General features: G+C 38.6%; 1 protein-coding gene across 1 annotated transcript; it reads right to left on the bottom strand.

The window, feature by feature from the left end:
• Positions 1-461: 461 nt before the first annotated feature.
• LOC306879979 (patched domain-containing protein 1-like) lies at positions 462-18,892 on the bottom strand (the record flags this gene model as incomplete). Its single annotated transcript, XM_079433212.1, has 3 exons — positions 462-2,125; positions 14,539-15,019; positions 18,461-18,892. The coding sequence occupies 3 exons, from the start codon at positions 18,890-18,892 to the stop codon at positions 462-464; spliced, it is 2,577 nt and encodes an 858-aa protein (XP_079289338.1).
• Between the last annotated feature and the right edge of the window lie 854 nt (positions 18,893-19,746).

A 19,746-nucleotide genomic window follows, 5' to 3' on the forward strand; every position in this document is an offset into this window, starting at 1 on the left:
AAAAAGAATTGTGTTGGTGCTAAATAAGAGCAAATGTACTGGTCTGCTCTTACAAAACATATATGAATACCCTTGGGGATACCCCTAGAGATCTAAAATAAGCAGGAAACCACCTGCTTAGATTCATGCTTATAACATTTTTGGAGGCCTTCTTTTTAGGCCTTTTGTATTAGTTTGTGTATACAGACAACCTTCCTTCGCAAACCTTTCATTAACGGCTAACATAAGCTAGCAGCTGCAGATGTTATACACTGTTCTAGACAAAGGGTACACAAGAAATGAGTGAGAAGGGGTTTTTAACTCTGGACAGCACTGTTGTTGATTGCTGGGGTCGCGTGGGTCACCCCAGGGGCGAGAGTGCCGGACTCGGCCACCACTGGACCTGTGAAGTGCTGCCTGACGTCACCCCCTAGTGGACAGGAGCTGATTTCTTACCACTTATGTTCACACACATCTTTCAATCAAACACTGGTCACGTGGTCTGGGTTTTCCCTGACTTCGATGCACTCGATTTCCTCTCTCTCCCTCTCCCGCTCCCTCTCTCTTTCCCGCTCTTTCCGTTTGGCGCGTTTCTTTTTCTTGTGCCGCTTCTTAGAGGGCGGGAAGAATGTCAAAAACACCGGTAAGATGACGAAACAGTGCAGCACTGTGCAACCGGCTGTGAGAAGGGAGCACTTGAACAGTGTGTAGGTCAGGTTAGAAGGCACAAAGAGAAGAGGCATTATCCCAATTGCAAAACACGAGGTGTTCTGCAAAATGGCGGCCCCATGCTCCTCTAAAGAGATCTTGATACACTGAGTCCGCGTGTGCTCAGTGGCCAGTACGAACGTGTAGAGGTGGGGGGCACAGTGATCCATGGCAAAGTTGAGTGTATAAATAAGGCACAGGATTGAGATGCTGTCCATGTCTACATTCCAGAGCGTCATGAGACCCAAGACACCCAGTTCCACGGAGGTGACAGTCAAGATCAACCAGAAGTTCCCCAGTGAGTTAATGACCAGGAAGAAGGTGAGGATGAGAATGGTGAGCACGCTGAAACCTGACGTTAGGATGGGGGAGATGATGGAGGAACTGTAGCGGTCCATGAACACGAAGGTCGGGTTGAAAACGATGAACTTGATGCTGTTTATGAGGGAGAGAGGTCGAAGTCTCTCCAGCAGCTCCACGACCTCCTCCATGGTCTTCTCTGTTGTCCTGGCCACCAAGTACATCTTGGACGCGATGATGTCATACTCGTCTCCGGTTTTGGAGAAAATGATGTCATCCACAAAGTGTTGATATTCTGGGCTCCTCAGAAAAGAAGTCTTGAGGATGTTGATGAAATCACTTTTGGTTGACGCGCTGACATTCACGACCCTCAGATAGTGAAAGTAATTATCGATCCATGAAATCTTATTAAAGCCCTGGCCCAGCGTCTTGAGGTGCTCCTGTACTGTGGAGTTCCAATACTCAATGGGTTCGTAGATGTAAAACCCAATCACCGGACTGTAGTTGCTAAAGTATTTCTGTTGGGTCAGGGCAAATGACACACTGGGCGAATCAGTAGCTAGCAGATTAATTATGTTGGAGCCGTCGCTGATTTGTAAACATCCCATGAATGAAAAGGAGGCGTAAATCAGGTAGAGGATAACCACAAAGGGCTTGACGTAGGTATTGGTAATCCATTCTGTGTAATGCTCCCTCAGGAAGTGCTGAATGAAGTGGTTCTGGTACGGTGCGCTGTCGTGGTGCGTAGACAAATCGTGGCCGTCACTCATCATGGTCTTGAACCAAGTGGGCTGGCGGTCTAGATACTCCACCGAGGGGATCTTGCAGCAGAAGACGCTGTGATAGCGGTTTTGCTCCAGCTGCCCAGCAAACACCAGGCAGGAGCCATAGAATGAGAATACGTAGAAGTAGTTCACCAAGATTGCTACACACATGCTCTGGCAGAAAACCTTCACGGATTCGATGTTGGTGAAAGGGCTGGCACCCATGCCGAAGGTGATAATATAGAGCGAGCTGGTCATGGTGTAGCACACCATCACGTCAGCGAATGCATCTGCCACTCTCTCCTTGAAGGGCAAACTCTCTCTGGTTCTTCTCCAGCCTGCCAGAAGCTCAAACACACCCTTTGTCCCATGGCCTGAAAAAAAAAAGAAAAAAAGAAGCAATTCATTGTTTGATGCATGGAAAATTCATAGAGAAACTTGATTACACAGCATGTGCTTGGTGGCCAGTACAACAGACTTTCTTTTTTTTTTTTTTTTTGCAGTGAATTTTAAGCATTTCAATTAAATTTATTAGAAATATATTACAAACCACTTGTCCTAATATATACCATTTTACTTTCATCCCACAGCCCTCAATCAAGTTTGATTTTATATATAAATCTATATAAATAAATTAACAATGTGTTAAATCATTTATTTTCAGAACAGTAGAGGCCAAAAGTCTAATACTATTAGTGAAAATGCACTATTTTTTTTTTCCTATTTAATAATAAAAATAATAATAATTACATCACTACATGCATTCATTAAATTATCAGCCTAAAAAGAATTTACTAAAATGTTACCACAATTTACCTAAAATAAACCGGTTTTCAAAGTGCCCTCAGACTTTTGGACCCCACTGTGTATCAGCATTTTTTAAGTCATTGCCTAGATATTGGCATGGTCATCGGTCATAACAGTCAACCACTAAACATGAGTTATGGAATAATAAGCCTTTCATGATAGCTGTAAGATGAGCAGTAATTCAATTACTCTTCTACCATCCACCTATGAGATCGCTCAAACTCATACATCACATCTAGTGTGTGCACACTGTCGCCTTTGAACATTTGAATGCATGACTTTCATCCATCCTCTAAATATTTCACTCAGCATCAAGGACATCGTGGCACATCTCTACGCACTCTGTCGCTGTCAAGAATATGTCAAAAAAATACTCTCTTACCTCTTTCTACAAAATCATAAATTTTCATTGACCTGACAGACACGGCGAAAAACCTAATTAACCATAAAGGATTACGCCAATGTAATGAGTCAGATGGACTGGCTTTCCCAGCTTTTAGCTTTATTAAGACGAAGAACAAGTCCATTAGCTTGTGTGAATTCATCTGCAAGATGAGGAGGGCACATGGTGGGCTGTGGTCACCCGGTGGCCAAAGATCCAGGTTGCTAATGCAAAGACTGCATGTTCAATTACATACACTCAGAAGGGGCATCACAATCTTGTCCCTGCAATTATAGGAAGCTGCTCTGAATAAAAAGCAACTGCTAAATGGTAATTAAAACCTAAACTACTAAACACAAAGTTTGGTAGAATTGAAAAATTCAGACATCTGAGCATGAACATGGGTCACCACTTGCCACATTATATATATATAATAGTGTGTATTACATTTGCATTGTTAAAAGCGCTATACAAATAATATTGACTTGACTTGACTTAGTTCGGAGTGAATTAATGGTAACAGACACATTTCTTTTTTCTTTGAAGAATGTTTTAGTAAATGTGAAAGTTCGTTGTATAAGTATTGTTCACTGTTAGTTCATGTTAACAAGTATAGTTAAATATTGTTAACGAATGAAACCTTATTGTACAGTGTAAACATAATTTATTTAATAATACATAAACCTAAATTTGAACAGGTACATTTATAGTAAACACAACAAAATACCATAATTTACTAGTCTAAACCATGAAAATATAGGGATTCAAATGTGTGATTCATTGTGAATCTGTTCATTTACATGAAATGCCCAAACAAACTGATTCACTCATGAATCTGACTTTCCAGTGTTATATAAGAGAGAGAAAAATGAAACGTTATTATAGATAAGATCTTGAAAAATGTAGTTCACACAAAAAAGTAGTCTACACACCGAATCAAATATGATTTTAGTCTTTCTACTTAAAAATATCATATTGTCTTGTAAAACATACTCCAATAATCTGTTTTATTGCTTCTTTTGATGGATGCGCATTCTGGCTTCCCAGTACATTACAACAACAGCGATAAAAAACAAACAAAAAAACAAGTGGACAAACCATTCACTCTTGTTCAATGCGAGTGCCGTATGCTGGAATATGAGCATTTATTCCGTCATCACCCTGGAGCTAATAGCGTGAGCGCACAGGTGAGACCTGAACAGCACAAGTTGATATCTGTGTTTAAACTAAACTCATGTACACTATGCCAGTTTAAACATTTAAGAGCCAGAGGACGGAGCTCGCGCGCGCAGTGAGAAGATTTGTGCGTGTATGAAGGTAGTTTGATGCCATAAAGATTTGCATGCGCAGGGTAAGATTTGTGAAAGTGTACATAAGACTGTAAGTGTAAATTAAATTTGCATGCGCAAGAGAAGCTTTGTAAAGGTGTAAATCGCATTTCAAGCGTAAGAAAAAAATTATTTGCAGCCTTTTGCTGTTACTAGTAAGTGTAATTCATGTATTGTGAAACTGCAGCTTCATGCTAACGCAGAATAAATATGATCTGCATTCTTTTTTACACTTTTGGCACGGTTTTTTCTCCAAAATACGGTCAAAGGCACTGCAAGCTTGTGAACAGTGATTTGCAAGCGAAAACAACAGTTTAAAGAACTGCAAAACGGATTGACCGCGTAGAACCAATCTGTATGTGTAAAAAAAACAGACTGTCAAATATCTAAATGACTTGTTGTGTATGTAGGGCAAAAAGTTCTCGAAATAATCCGATATGTACAGCTCCATCTTTCTTTTATCTGCTCTTACAGTTTTGGCACGATTCTCTCACTGAGTTTTGCAAGCGTGAGGGGGAGGGCGGGGCCACCTTCTTTTTGTAGCCAATCAAATTAGGCTCTCGCTGACTCTCCATTTACTCTTATCTGATTGGTTCAAATAAACACATCATACGCCAAGACATTTATCTTCATTTAGTTCGGGAATATTCTCGCTGCCGGAATGATACTTTTAACATATACAGTAATTAATAAATAAATAAATAAATACTAGCTTAATTAAAACATGATATTTTTTTAAGTTTTTTAAGTTGTGTACCATTTGGCTATGTGTTCATACTGAATTTCAAGCTGTGTAGTATCCTTCTCCTCCTAAAAAGGCTATATGATATATTTAGTTTATTGTAATATTATATTGTAATTTTGATCATAATTAAAGAAGGCCTAATATCTGCACTAGCCTAATACATAATTTCACCTGTCTACTGATCAGGGATGTCCATTTACAAAAATTTGGTTCAATAATAACTGAACCAACAGAAGCAACAGTAATATTTTTTTCTTTAACATGTTGTAATTAAGGGGACTTTACAAAATATTACTAAAATATTTATTAAATATTTATCTCTAACTTATTCACCATTTATCTTCTGTAATACCATCGTGTAACCACTAGATGACTGTTTAGCTCTCTCTATATAAACACATAAACATGGCTGTGTGGCTGGGAACTTTGGATTTCCACATAATTAGTTACTTGAATTTGAATATATATTTAGACATGATTAAATACATATTCAAAGTTTTTGCATTAGTCAAATCTGGACACAAAGAAAGCATTTTGTTACTTATTCTTGCTTCATATAATAGCTTGATTGGTCACATGAAAGTAATCAGAATCAATACTGAAATGTCAAAATATACAATTTAGTGTTAAACAATTAACAGAGACATGGTTTGAAAAATGGACAAATTCAGATTTAAGTAGCTTTATTGGCATAGCAAAAAAAGGTTTTACATAGTGTAGCACTCTGATACCATAGTGTTGAGCATCGTCACATAACATCATTTTAATTATAAAGTTTAACATCAGTGGTGTAAGCAGATTATGAAATCATCCATGACACTTGAAACTTGACTAGACTAAAAAGAGTATGAACGTGACTAAAACTAATAAAAACTAAAATGACAGCTTCACACAAAGACTAGACTAAAACTAAAATTAAAACAGGCTGCCAAAAACAACACTAGTTCCCAGGGTAGTAAACAAAATTGTGGTAAAAGCATCCTACACAACCCAACACTGACCTGCAAACGGAGAAATTGCACTGCGCAAACTGTTTTTTTTTGGGGTGTGTTTGTGTGTTACCAGATTTGCATAATTCCTTTAGTGAATAGGGTGCTGAAACAATGCAGACCACATGCACAAATAAATAGTGGGAGCAATTCATTCAAAGTGAATTCCCTCCCCCAGAGTGTTTCTCCCATGCTACTGAGAACACCTAGGGAACTTAACTCCCGTGTTCCCTGCAGGTCTCACAAGGGGTACGGTTGGAAATAAAAGGCTGTACCTCATGTCTCTGGGTGCTGGTGGACAGGTACAACATTCCACATAGCTAAGGAGGGTAGTTTGTCACAAGCCTCCCGTGGACAGTTCTAGCTGGCACTGGCTGGAGGAAAGCTACTCTGAGGCCTGGCTTCAATATAAAGAGCTGCATCACCTCTCTCGCTGCAGTGCAGTGAGTCATTAAACAAAATTACCGCTTTAAAACTTCAGCACCAGAGCAGCTGCAAACACATCCATCACCGGCAGGAAAACACCCTACGGATGGACCCTTCGTGCACCTCTCATAAAGCATGTCCAGTTGTGACAGAAGATGGGAAAAATATTACACGGATTTCCATACCGTGTCAGTCTTTCTGTGCAGCACTGACAAGACATGTACAATAGCCTATATATCCTCTGAAGAGATATTCTTGAAGTAGTGCAGAATATTTTAGTTATTTTGCTATTTATATTTCCAAGTGGTATCATCACATTGTTTGGACATGCAACATGGTATCATCATAGTTCTTCTTTGTGGCAAATGCTACAACAAAATGGCTTGATTTATTTGGAATAATTCACCAACGGATTCCCTGCAATGAATGGGTGCCATCAGAATAAGAGTTAAAAATATATATATATTTAATGTCTTATGAAGCGGAAAAGTTGCATGTTTGTAAGAAACGAATCAAATGTTTGGACTCTTATTCTGACGGCACCCATTCACAGCAGAAGATCCATTAGTGAGCAAGTGATGTGTAATGCTAAATTTCTCCAAGTCTGTTCTGATGAAGAAACAAACTCATCTACATCTTGGATGGCCTTAGGGCAGGGGTGTCAAACTCAGTTCCTGGAGGTCCGCAGCCCTGCAGAGTTTAGTTCCAACCCTGCTCCAACACACATACTATGTAGTTTTCAAATAAGCCTGAAGGAGCTGATTAGCTGGATCAGGTGTGTTTAAATTAGAGCTAAACTCTGCAGGTCTGTGGACCTCCAGGAACTGAGTTTGACATCCCTGCCTTAGGGGGTAATTACATTTATAATTATTCCTTTAATGTGCTTTTTAAGTATGCATTTAATATATTGCACAATTTTATTTTCGCAAATAAATATATCTGGCTTTTGCAGTGCAAAACACTGTCTTTCATTTTATTGCGTGACATAATCAGTATGAAAGGAGCACTGTTCATTCAAAGATAAAAAAATAAAACATGCTGAGAATGCTGCATTACAAAAATGTCCAAAATTAGCATCTCCTTTGACAGTGAACATGTCCTTATCTTAACACGGCACACATCACAGCTCACCGTTAATCTCGCTGCTAAGGATTAGGTGTGCGCCATGCACAAAACTCAACACAACACAACGGTGTCTAAGTAGAAAGCTGGGCACTTTGCAGGGCCAGTCAAACGACTGTAGTCAGAGGATGGTGTGACACTTCTGTCATAACGAGAGTCATTGTATTGAAAGGCTGCTGCTTCTTGTGGCACCCCACACATCTGCTACATCTGCAACTGCTAATGAAAAAGCTTGTGCAAATGCACCACATGTAAATCAGCAGAGGGCTTGAGTTACACGCACATAATTTCATTGGAGTGGACCTCATCAATCCTGCTGTTGACTCTACGAACCATCATTTAGCTGTGTTTGGCAATGAATGTTTCCATTTTTAACCTTGGAATATCAAGATTGTCATTTCAATAGAAACACAGTACAATACACTACCATTCAAACATTTGGGGTAGGTAGGAGTTTTTGAAAGCAATTTTTTTTTGAATACAGAAAAACAGTAATATAGTGAAATATTACAATTTAAAATAACTCTTTTCTGCTTAATATAAGTTTTATTTATTCCTGTGATGGCAAAGCTGAATCTTCAGTGTCACACGAGCCCTCCCAAATCATATGGTGATTTGGTGCTCAAGGAACATTTATTATCAGTGTTGAAATCAGTTGTGCTGCTTAATATTTTTGTAGAAACCATGATATTTTTTTCAGGATTCTTTGATAATAGAAAGTTCAAAATAACAGCATATATTTTAAATATATTTTGTAACAATGTTAAAGTCTCTACTATCACTTGCTGAATGAAATATCACTTTCCTTAAAAAAATGCTTTATGACCAGAAACAGTTCAAATCTGTCCTGTTAGAGGAAATATAATATGATTAATAAATTTATTATTTTTTATAAAATATTAAATCAGACATATAAATAAGAAAGAAGGAACTAAGATATTTTATGCTAAACATAAAGAACCAATCTAAAAATAGCCAAGAGAAAGTACAGTACAAAGTATTCACATATCACATATGACTGTCCAATAAAAGAAGACTAATAAAAAAGTTGGGGCTTTATATAGTTAAAACCTTTCATCTTTCTTATGGCCTACTTTTCTGCTGAGACACTGAATGAGCTAAACAAAACGCCCTGCATTTATTGTGCCATGGGCCACACTATTTCAACTATTACATTTTTTTACCTCAAACCCACAATTTAACTGTTCATTATCAGTTTCGCACAAAGTAATGAGGCTACTTTGATATCAAAAAGACAATGAACTACAACATACAGTAGAAACTAGTACAGTTTTAAACAATATAACAGCCTTAAATGGAAAGCAGCAATCAAGGAAGTGGTTGAATAACTCATGATTGCCCTTTCCCATCACTTGCTTTCTATATGCCGTGGCTTCAGTCAAACGAGTAAACTCATGGGAGAATCTACCTTACAATCTATGACAGTATTTCATATCATTGTAAAACATGCCACTGTCAGAATATGTCAGTGTGTTCAAGGCCTTCACCGGAAGATCTATTTCTCCTAACAATTGTACTCCCACACTAAAAACAGCACTTTTCCTTTTAGTGGTCTAGAAGCATAAAGATGACAGTGAAAATATTGTCAAGTTCAAACAGCTTCAATCCAAAACACTCTTGTATTTTTAATGCCAATTATTCCACTTGAAGCAAGCCACTAAACGAAAAAAAAAAGTCCTGTAATTTCCAATCTTGCATAATTTTCAATCAGAAAAAAAACCTGTGAAACATAAATCATACAACTGAAGGATACAAGGACTGGAATATTAATGACAAATGGAGGAAGGATGAAGAATAGCTGGACGTCTGTTAGTATTTCTATTTCACGCATTGATTCAGTAGTCGCACATCATGCCTGACCAAGCTATGCAAATTAATTTTTTCTCTTGGCTTGTGATGTCCAACAAACCTTTCTCATTCTGATTCTTCTTCCTGACAATGGCAAATTATCCAGCCACAGGCTTAATGGCATGTAATATGTGACGCTTGAAGACATTTGTGACAAGTAATTGGTAAGACCCTTAATCTCTTCCTCAGGACTTACTCTTGCCTTCTAGCACAGAGGCAAATCAATGGCATTCAACATGGCCAGTTTTCAATCTACTAACACCCCATCATCTATATTTTCCTGCGGGAGACAGCAAAGGTCTGCTGTAAATGCTGGCGGTTGCACGTGTTTGTTTCTAGAATGGTGATTGCGATGGGATTGGGCTTCCCAGGCACTGTGAATGTGTGCTAGTCATGACCAGGCACAATCATGCTTGTGTAGAGAGAATTGCAAAGAGACGGCCCAGATCCCAGGGCACATGCTGTTCCACAGTCTGTGGCCCTAAATGAGCTCAATCAATAGAACTGACGTGCTGGGGAGTGACTACGCCACTGCACACACACACACACACACACACACTTACATTATGGCTCATGACAGACATACAGACGTCTAAACCCAGACTTTAACTGAAAGGGGTTATGAATAGCCTTGTTCTCTGAGGTCCTCTTATAATGTTATATTTTTACATCAAAAAACATAATTAAGAAGTAATAAGCTATTTTCTGTCCTGTTTTTGACCCCCCTCTTCAGAACGCTCTGCTTGAATAGGCGTGGCGGATTGCAGACTCGGAAGTAAACGCCCACTGCTGTGATTGGCTAATAGTTGTGTATGTTTGACAGCCTACGTCCTTCACAAATGGACGCTGCTGTGATTTAAGTTAAAACCACATAAATACTCATATCAAACAATCTGTTTACCAGACAAAGCAGTTACTCACACTTGTGTGTTGCAACATTACTGTCGGATCCAAGATAGTCGGCACAGCATTGTCTTTTAGTTTCAATCTCTCTGAAAATCCTGCGTCGAATTGTGTACCTTGTTTGTAAATGAATCCACGGTAAAATGAAGTAAACAAAGGATCAAGTTCTGACTGACATGGTCTGGATCTTCATTAAAAATAAAGTTCATTCACTCTTCCCTAATGTTTGGTTCAGAAGGAAGGAAAAATGTCAAAGTTCTCATACATCTAGTCATCTTTCTCCTAATTTTGTCTTAATCTGCTCTTTGACTAGTTCTTTTATTTGTATTCGTCAGTGTTATCTATTTATCTTTCATCTCTTTTCTCGTATAATGATATAATTTCTTATGCATATCATTTCTCTGTCATAATAGTCAGTCACATTTCATAAATGGATGTGCTAATATGACTGTAGGAAAACAAAATAAAGGTGCAGCAATGTTTTCTTTGTAATTTTGACATCTTTAGCGTGCCATATTTTGTAGATAAGCTCCAAAATTAAATTTAAGCCAACATTTAGTTTCTACAGAACAGCAACCAAAGATAGGTCTTTGTACAATTAATTTTTTAAATTACGTGACAGCATGAAAAATAAATTAGCATTTGCAGAAGAGGTAAAGTCAGTTTTAAGAAAGACAAAAATAGTATTAACCTTTAAAACTCAGATGAACTTTAAATATTTTTTTACAGTCAGTGTAGATCACAGAAATCATTTGCACAAATGGTCTACCCAATCTACGTACTTAACATAATTTATATGTTATTATAATATAAATTGTTGGATAAACGCTGCTTTATTTTATAAAACAATGTTGTTTTGGCATTGTGCCACTGCTCTGTTTCTGGCTTCACCTTTCGTTTCTTTTATGAATTTTAATTTCTTTGCTGTCAACATGACTCGCTCACTATGTGTACTTCTCGCATCTGTTCAGCTTCAGAATATTCAGCAGAGCAGACTCCGAATATTTTTGGAGAGGGTGAAGGGGACCTCAAATTGTAATACTAAAAATACTTGCATGACACAGAGCACAATTTATGGATTTTTTCCCCACATAAAACCGGTTTAATAAATTATTATTTACTTAAACAAACCCTTTCTGGTATTTTAAGAGCTGCTTGAAGATTCTTTAAAAATTATCCTTTTGTGGTGCATAAAAAAAACAGCAGCTGAGTAAATAATAACATAAATCTCAATTTTGATTCACATCCCTTTCAATTATAAATTAATACATTTGACATTATGAGAATTAACTTAATAATTTCTATAATTCTCATAATTATCAAGGCTTATCATACGTCAACAGCAAACAGCTTTACTATATGTGCACTCAGATCAGGAGGGGAGTGAGTAGTCTGACATTGATTTCCTATCCTGTCATTTGCCCCAGCAGAACAAAGCATTTGCCGTTCCACCACTAAGACGTGTGGCAGGAAGCAAGTCTATAAATAGCCCCCTTGCTGTATGCGTCTGAACAAAAATAACCTCCAAACTTAAATTGAAGGTATAGGACGCACTCCATCCATTGTTTTCTGCAGAGCATCCATCTCCTGCCAAGGCCTTTTAAAGGGACAGTTCGCCCTAATATGAATATTCTATAATTATTTACTCACCCTCGTGTCGTTTCAACCCCTTTTTGTCCCATTAAAGACAAAGATTTATTACATAGCTTGACCACATCTGTTTAAAAAGGACTAAATAAAAAAATAAAAATGATAAAAGTAATCCAAACACATGCACTATATACAGTATATAGGAAAACCAAAATTTCGAATGTGTCTATTCTATCAAAAGACCTTTCAGAATCATCCACAAACTTGAAACCAATGTCACTTCGCCAACTTGACAGAGCCACCCCGTGTCCCAGGGGTCCCTGCAAGCACATTGTGATGTGCCGTGTAGAGTGTCACCATTCATCTTTGCCGGCGGGACAAAATTTATTTCTCCAGATTGTCCTTCCTGCTAAGCTCAAATGCAAAGCACAGTAAATCACAGGTCCTCTGGTATTGTGCAAAGAGCTCAAAATCCAGTGGTCAGGGAGCAATTAATCTTTCACGCTGGGCTAGCCTTGCAATAAGACTGAGCATCTGAGGGGTCCAGATCATTAGGGACACCGTAAATGGCTGGCTGAAGCTTAAGAGGTGAATATACAGTACAGCAGCAAGCATTATTACCTTTGATCCACAAGCTCCACAAGGACATTCGTGATCATAAAATCCTACAGTACAGTCAGTCTCTTCACCGACAATGCTGCTGTGTTCTTAAATTGGGAAGCCGCATGTAACTGATGGTTGATTATTCTATTGTGCTGTTACAATAACCAAACCCATCGCAGTGACTGACTGAGAGTAAGAATGCTATAAGCGGTTATTCTCCGCGGGTTGTAATTGTGCTTTTGCACCCTGTATATCCTTGTTTTGAGCGAATCACCTCCACAGGAGCAAACAAATCGGCACGCTTTAAATCCGAAGCTAATTAGTTCCACTCAGTTAAGGGTTGCGACTGTCGTCACCTAAGGGCATCTAATGCAAGCTAGACAGGTGTAAAATCTAAGAGTGTTTTTAACACCTGCGAGATGTGTTGAGCTCTGAGTTCGTTAAATTTCCAAGTTTGTTTTAGCTTGCTAGATTGTGTTCCCAGGGGTTCACAAAATAACACGTCAGAAAGAACACCGCACTGTCGGAAATTAATGACTGTTCCTAATTCTCCCAAAATGCACAAACAATAGAAAGAAAAGGAGCTAATTATCATTAAAAGGATAAATATTCTGCAGACTAAAATATTCACAGTGCATTTATTGGTGCAATGGCATGTTTGCTATCTAATATAATTTTTGGATTTACTACATTAATAATTCGAAATTAAGTTTCAGTCAAGCACTATTATGGAGGAGACCAAATCTGATATTTGTCTTCAAGTTGGCCCAACACACCAAAAAGTCATTAAAAAGCAAATACTGAAATGCATTTTTCTATATTAATCTTCATCTCTTCACTTATCCATTTTTTTGTGTGTGACTCGCAGTTATATCAGCCAGAAGGTGGCGACAAATAACATTTTGTTAGTCGATGAACTGAACCGATTAGTTCAAAACACTGATTTATTTGAGAATAAGACGACTGAATGAGTCGATGAATCATTCACTCATCGGATTCAACACTCATTCACTAAGGAGTCGTTCACTCAGCCGATTTGTTCAAAACACAGATTCATTCAGGTACTAAACTCCGCTACATGGTGTTGCTTGGAGATGATTGAATTTGTTGGAACTATTTCTGTTGGCAGAGTAAATATAGGGGCAATACAGGGTTTAAAATGTAAGTTATGCAAAATGAAATACTTGTTTATTGAGCGGTTTAACGTATAAAAGCACTATCACACTTGCAGTCATTCTGTTGATCTGAATATCACCACTTACTGTACAAACACAGATTATAGTAGCCAGGCACCAATCATGTTTTTCCTTTTCGTGTAGTGTTTACAGTAAGACATTTATTGTAGCCAGGTTTTACCTCGCATAGCTTCGTTCATGGTTTTCTCAAATGACACCTGCCTGATTTGGCTAGGTTTACTAAGTGACATGAATTGTAAACACTACAGAATATGATTTGATGTCAACAACTAACGATATGTAGAAAGTGTCAAGATTCGATAATTTATTCCGTTGCATATTATTATTTACATTTATTACTTTTTTAAATTGTTTGTTTCCTTGCTGTTGATGACCTTATCAGAGCAGACCTGCAACCTACCAGATGGGAACCACTGTGCTAGGTCAGTGTGTCCTGCCCCACCATTACTTGTTTCTATGTAAAAAGGTCAACAATTTACTGAGAAATTCAATGTTTTATCATGAGTGGTACATGAGCTATACCATCAATCAGATCTGCAGATCATGTTAAAGCTACATTCATTTATATTAATCTTAACTGGAATTTTCAGGCAAACATTCACAGATTTTTCACTGTACCACAAAAATGTTGGCCTCTAATTATCTTCCATTTCTATTCATAATATCACAGATTCTCCCTACATGATGAAGAGCCCACTGTTGCACAAGCATTGACCCCGATGACTGCCATGGAAAATAATTACACCCTCCCTCCCGAGGAGTCACACAGCAATTATAATAATCCTACATGCAATCACTGCAGTCTCCGTGAACAAAGCTGCACTTACCCATGGCAAAAAAGGGGATCCCAAGCAGCGTAGAGTTAAATTTCCCATCAGATATGAAAAAAATCCCAGCTGCCGTCACATTGGCGATGCAGATGGTAAGGACGCCCAACAGGCCCAGGAAGGGTTTCCCGCGCAAGCAGTCCCGCATAGAGCTGGAGATGGTGGCTGCCAGGAGCACCAGCACCAAGCTGACCAGTACCTCGCTCTTGGCCAGCACGCCTGTCTTGTGGAAGTCCCGCCATAAGCTGAAGGACGTAAGTGACTGGATGTGTAGTTCTTGGCCGTCTGTAGCCAGCTGGTGCACCAGCTTACAGAATTCACTCTCCCACTTCTCAGAAATGATGTCCTGCACCACTGGCCCAAGGTTGCGGAGGTAGTAGGTGATTTGGATGGCGCGAGCAAACTTGACCTGTTGATCCCGGCTGTTTGCAGGCAAGGCCACGCCACCCAGCTGATGCCCAATAAAGGACACTCGACCATCCTAGAGGCAAAACAAACCATTTAATTTATTTCCTTCATTAAAGGAATGTTATGAGTGAAATTAAATTTGAATGCAATCTAAAAAGTGTACTTTGCAATCAGTGAAAATCAGCTGCCGTCCAAAAATATGTTAAATAATTGGTACATTTGGAACATCTGAGGAATACTAAAGTTGATTAGAAAATGAATTGAGATCTGTAATATGGGCTGCTGGAAGAAATAGCAGTAGCGGTCATGTGTCGATCATAAAAACAGTTTAACACTCCAACTTATTAATCTAAACAATATAGTGCATATTTTTACACTATACATTTGTCAATCATTTAGTTTAGAGTTTTATTAGTGGATTAGTAGTAGCATATTTTAGTCATTTACAGCATCAGTGTTTAAAAAAAAAAAAAACTTTACATGTAAACACAGCTGAATTAAAACAAAACAAAACAAATAAACAATATGTGTGATAGGTTGGTTTCAGAGCCCCGCACATGACATGCAGGGAAAAAGATTATTTATTATATAAGAATTCATTTCCAAGCTTTATTAATTTATTCCCTCATTTTATTAAATTGACACATTGTACACATTTTTTCGTTTGATTTGATTTTATTAAAATGAGGGAACGAATTCATAATTCATGGCCATGATAAATATATTTTTCCTGCATGCCATGTCCAAGGCCCCGTAGTTGTTAAGGATGGACAATAAAACACAAACGTAAAAGTGGCACCTTAAAGAGGAATGAAAGAATGGTGGAGAAGTCAGTCACAAGGTTGAATTTGCAGAAAGGAAGGCCTGAAGAGTGCAACTAAAACAAGTGAGTAGTGCATTCATTTTACATTTTCATGTCTGGAATATTTCATTGGGCTGCCATACCAATTGTTTGTTTGTATGATGTAATTAACTATTGACATTTTTCTAAGTTTGGATGCCTTAGTTATTTTAGACTTATGTTAGTTCCGATCTGGGCAGCGTTTCCTAAAACCATCGTTAGCTAACTACATGGCCGTTAGTTCCAATTAATTCTATTGGCACCACAGTTGCTTTTGTGAAACACATCCCTGGTTGTGAAAAGATATTGGGTAGAGTTATACAACTCAAGGTTGCATTTCATGTTTATTACGCAACTTCCTTGAAAATTTTTGACTATTACTAGCGCTGCTGCTTTACAGAAATCATATTTTTTATCAGGCTACCCAGGTGATAATGACATATAAATGTCCTTTGCAAAGCAGTGTGTTTGGTATGATATTTTGCTTATAACCTACAGTGATACGCCTCTTCGCTGCACTTCTTGTTTGGGGCCCATTAAAAATGTTTTGCATATGAGCCAAGGGCTGACTTGCTACGCCGCTGCTGCATTTTAAAATTAATTCCACACTATAATCATGTGTGACTTGCAGAATCAGCAAACCAGTTAATGAGCAGCTTTGTTGGTGTGGATTTGTTCTGGTATTTGAATGGATTTAACACATTTCAACAGTGTATTAAAACGGTCTTCCATAGCCAAAAAAAAAAGTTTCTCAAGGCAGCAGTGTGTGCTTAGTGTCTTTTAGCTAAATGTCAGACAAGAAAAACAGGCAAGAAGAAAACACAAGCTAATATTAAACCACAGCATGAAACTGGATAATATGTTAAGACAATCTTCACAGTTGAACAACATAATTTGTGCACCAAAACAATGCTGAATTAATAAAATCCAGAGCAGATTGATTGTTATTGTTTTCAATAGTCTCAATATTTCAGTATCCAGTAATGAGCTGGACAGTGCATCACACTGCTGAGAAAACGATGTAGCCTTGGATGCAGCAATACAGCCACAAGATGTTCTGAAAAGGACTGGCACAATATGAATGAGCTCTTGTACAGGCCACAGTAAGCGCCTCATTCACACAGATCCTGCTCCTACTCCTACTGACGCAGGCTTGAGAAAACAATAAGATATCTGGCTTGCTGTACTGTTGTGTTATATTTAGTCTTTCGTCTGTGAATACTGCAGCATTTTGATAAAGACTGTTAGTCTTACAGGTCTCAAACTAGATGCATATTCAGTCTCAGTTTAGAACACTTGAAATTTAACAATGCAATACACTGCAGGAAATGATTCTATACTACTATAGATCATGAGTATAAACTATTTTTAACATAACTATGTTCATGTTTTTATGCTAAAAATGTTTGGGGGAAAATGAACTAATATGTATTCTGTTAGAATATTTAAATAATTTCACAATTCCAACAATGGTCTTCCCAACATACTCCCGGCCCTGAAAAATTAACGTGGTTTCACTGTTTCCCAACAACTGTTGTTGCTTGATTGTCATATTTACTGAGTACCAATACACTGCAATATATGATTCTGTGCTACTGTAGATTGTGAAACACAATATATAAACAATGGTATATTCAACGGAATTATGTTCATGTTCTTATGATCAAAATTTGGGTGAATATCATTTAAAATGTTTGAGGAAAAATGTACTGAAACTTTTTTGTTTGTATATTTTCAAAAGTAGTTTAAGCAGTTTTATGTTCAAGCAATGGTCTTCCCAGCATGCATTGGGGCCTGAGAAATTAATATGGCTTCACTGTTTCCCAACAACTGTTGCTTTATTGTCATATTTAATAACTTGTTGTAATGTGAGGGCAGAATGTCTTTACTGATTAGTTGATTGTTGTATTCAAAGATAATTCAAAAATGGCATAAAACTGAATATAACTTAAGAATTCTTCATAGAGGCAATACAGAAAAATGCGAGTGGTTCTTGTAATTCCAATTAACTCAATGTTTTTAATGATCTGTATGCACTTGAATGGTTTGACACAGCTTGTAATTGATACTGGATTCTAAACAGTTGTAGCCTATTTATTTAATAATATTGTTTGTAATATGTTGTCTTTATTTTATTTATTAAATATAATGCAAAAGGTATAAATTGTAAAAGTCTAGATTCTGTGAGTGTCTTCTAGTGCACATTGCATCACCAGGCTCCTCAGAGTGCAGTGCTAGAACTATGCAGCTGATTCCGAGGCTGCACACACTAGAATTACAGCAGCATGGAGTCTATTCATAATTCTGAGCGTTTCGTAAAGGTTTTATGAGGCTCAGTCGCAATATGCCGAGCTGGTTTTTGCCGTTTCATTGTTGCAATGTCGCTCAATCGCACACAAAGGCTGCGTCTCAAAAACCTCGAAAAAGCGCTGTCTCGTTAGGCGGCTCGCGAGGTTTTGAAACACAGCCGCTGTGCTCCAGACAACGTATGTCTCTTACCTTTAATGTTGTATTCGGATAGCTGACGGGGACCTTGGAAAAAGTGCTGTTAGACAGAACAGCTAAGCGAATGTCTTCGAATATGGTGACGATATCATCCAGGAGGCATCTCTTGTCCCGGTGGCTCAGGACACAGAGATGCGCGAAAGTGTAATTGAAGCCTTTATAATTGACGCGCATATCCAGGACCTTCTTGTGCACCTGGAGCACCTGCTCGGCCAGTTCCAGGATATTTCCCCCGGATTTGGCCAGCAGGATGAGTCTGCCATATCTGCCGGGGGTGTGCAGGTCCGAGTACAGCTTGTGCTTGGACTGGTCGATGGGGAAGAGGCTGTTGGCGAGACTCCGCTCGATCTTCGCGAGGCTGTGCGTCGGGGCGACCAGGATCTCCAGGTCCGTTTCGGGCTTGAACCGGCTCAGCACCGTGGATCCGAAAATAATGGTCAGAACTGCGGGGACGGTGAGGAAGAACACCGGATGCCTGCTCACGAACAAACCCAGCCAGTAGAAGGAAGATTTCAGCCCTCTGTGTATCACTTGCCGCAGCATCCTCCTCCAGATCCAGCTTGCAGCAGATGATGCCCCGGTTCTTCCTATGAAGCACATGTGACATGTGTCTCCAGTTCAGTCAATCCGTATGAGAATACTCCAGTGTACACCTGTAAAGCACTGCAGCGATTTGCAAAAGACAGTCAGATATTGATCACTATAGAGGCTTTTTGGTTCCATCCCTCCCCCTGATGTGTGACTGTTTCTCTCGCTTCTTCTGCTGCAACAGCAGCCAGCCCCAGTCTGATGTGCATGTGTGCTTAATTCGGACTATTCGATCGGAGGCGCCTGATTTATGGGTTTGATTGTAACCATGTGCTGCTGTGTGCGTGGAAGGAGAGGCAGACGGGGAAATGCTGGATGGCTGGGAGGGTGGGGGCTCATTTTTAAGAACACGCGCGATTCAAAGCCCTTCACGATCGCGGACTCAACTCTTGAAATAGCCACTCGATTACTAATGAATGAGGCATTCCCATTTTAAAGCTAAGGGCGGCAGTCCACACACAAGGCCAAATGTAGTTACAATGCAGACCCGCTAAAAATAACGTTGATTTCCAGACCTGAATATATGAAGCTACTCAAAGTCCTTCAGAGTTTTCTGATGAAGTGACTCATATACCACAAACTAAACCTAGAAAGTTAATAAACTAGTAAACGTTATTGACTTACACTAATAGTACAAGTATTTCTATTCACACATTTAAACGGCGTTTTCACAAGTTGTGCGAGAACGACGAATAGACGCTTCAACGAGTCGCGATTGAGGTAACCATAGCAACAGTACGTCATTCGCTTTCCATTATTCGGAAGTAGCCTGTTTTGACAATTCCTGACATTACTTATAGTAGGCTATCACTTCATTATGGCTTATAATGAATAATCTGTATTGCTAGGCTATCCTTTAATTTTGT

Source organism: Barbus barbus, assembly GCF_936440315.1.
Source record: "Barbus barbus genome assembly, chromosome: 14".
Classification (NCBI taxonomy): Eukaryota; Metazoa; Chordata; class Actinopteri; order Cypriniformes; family Cyprinidae; genus Barbus; species Barbus barbus.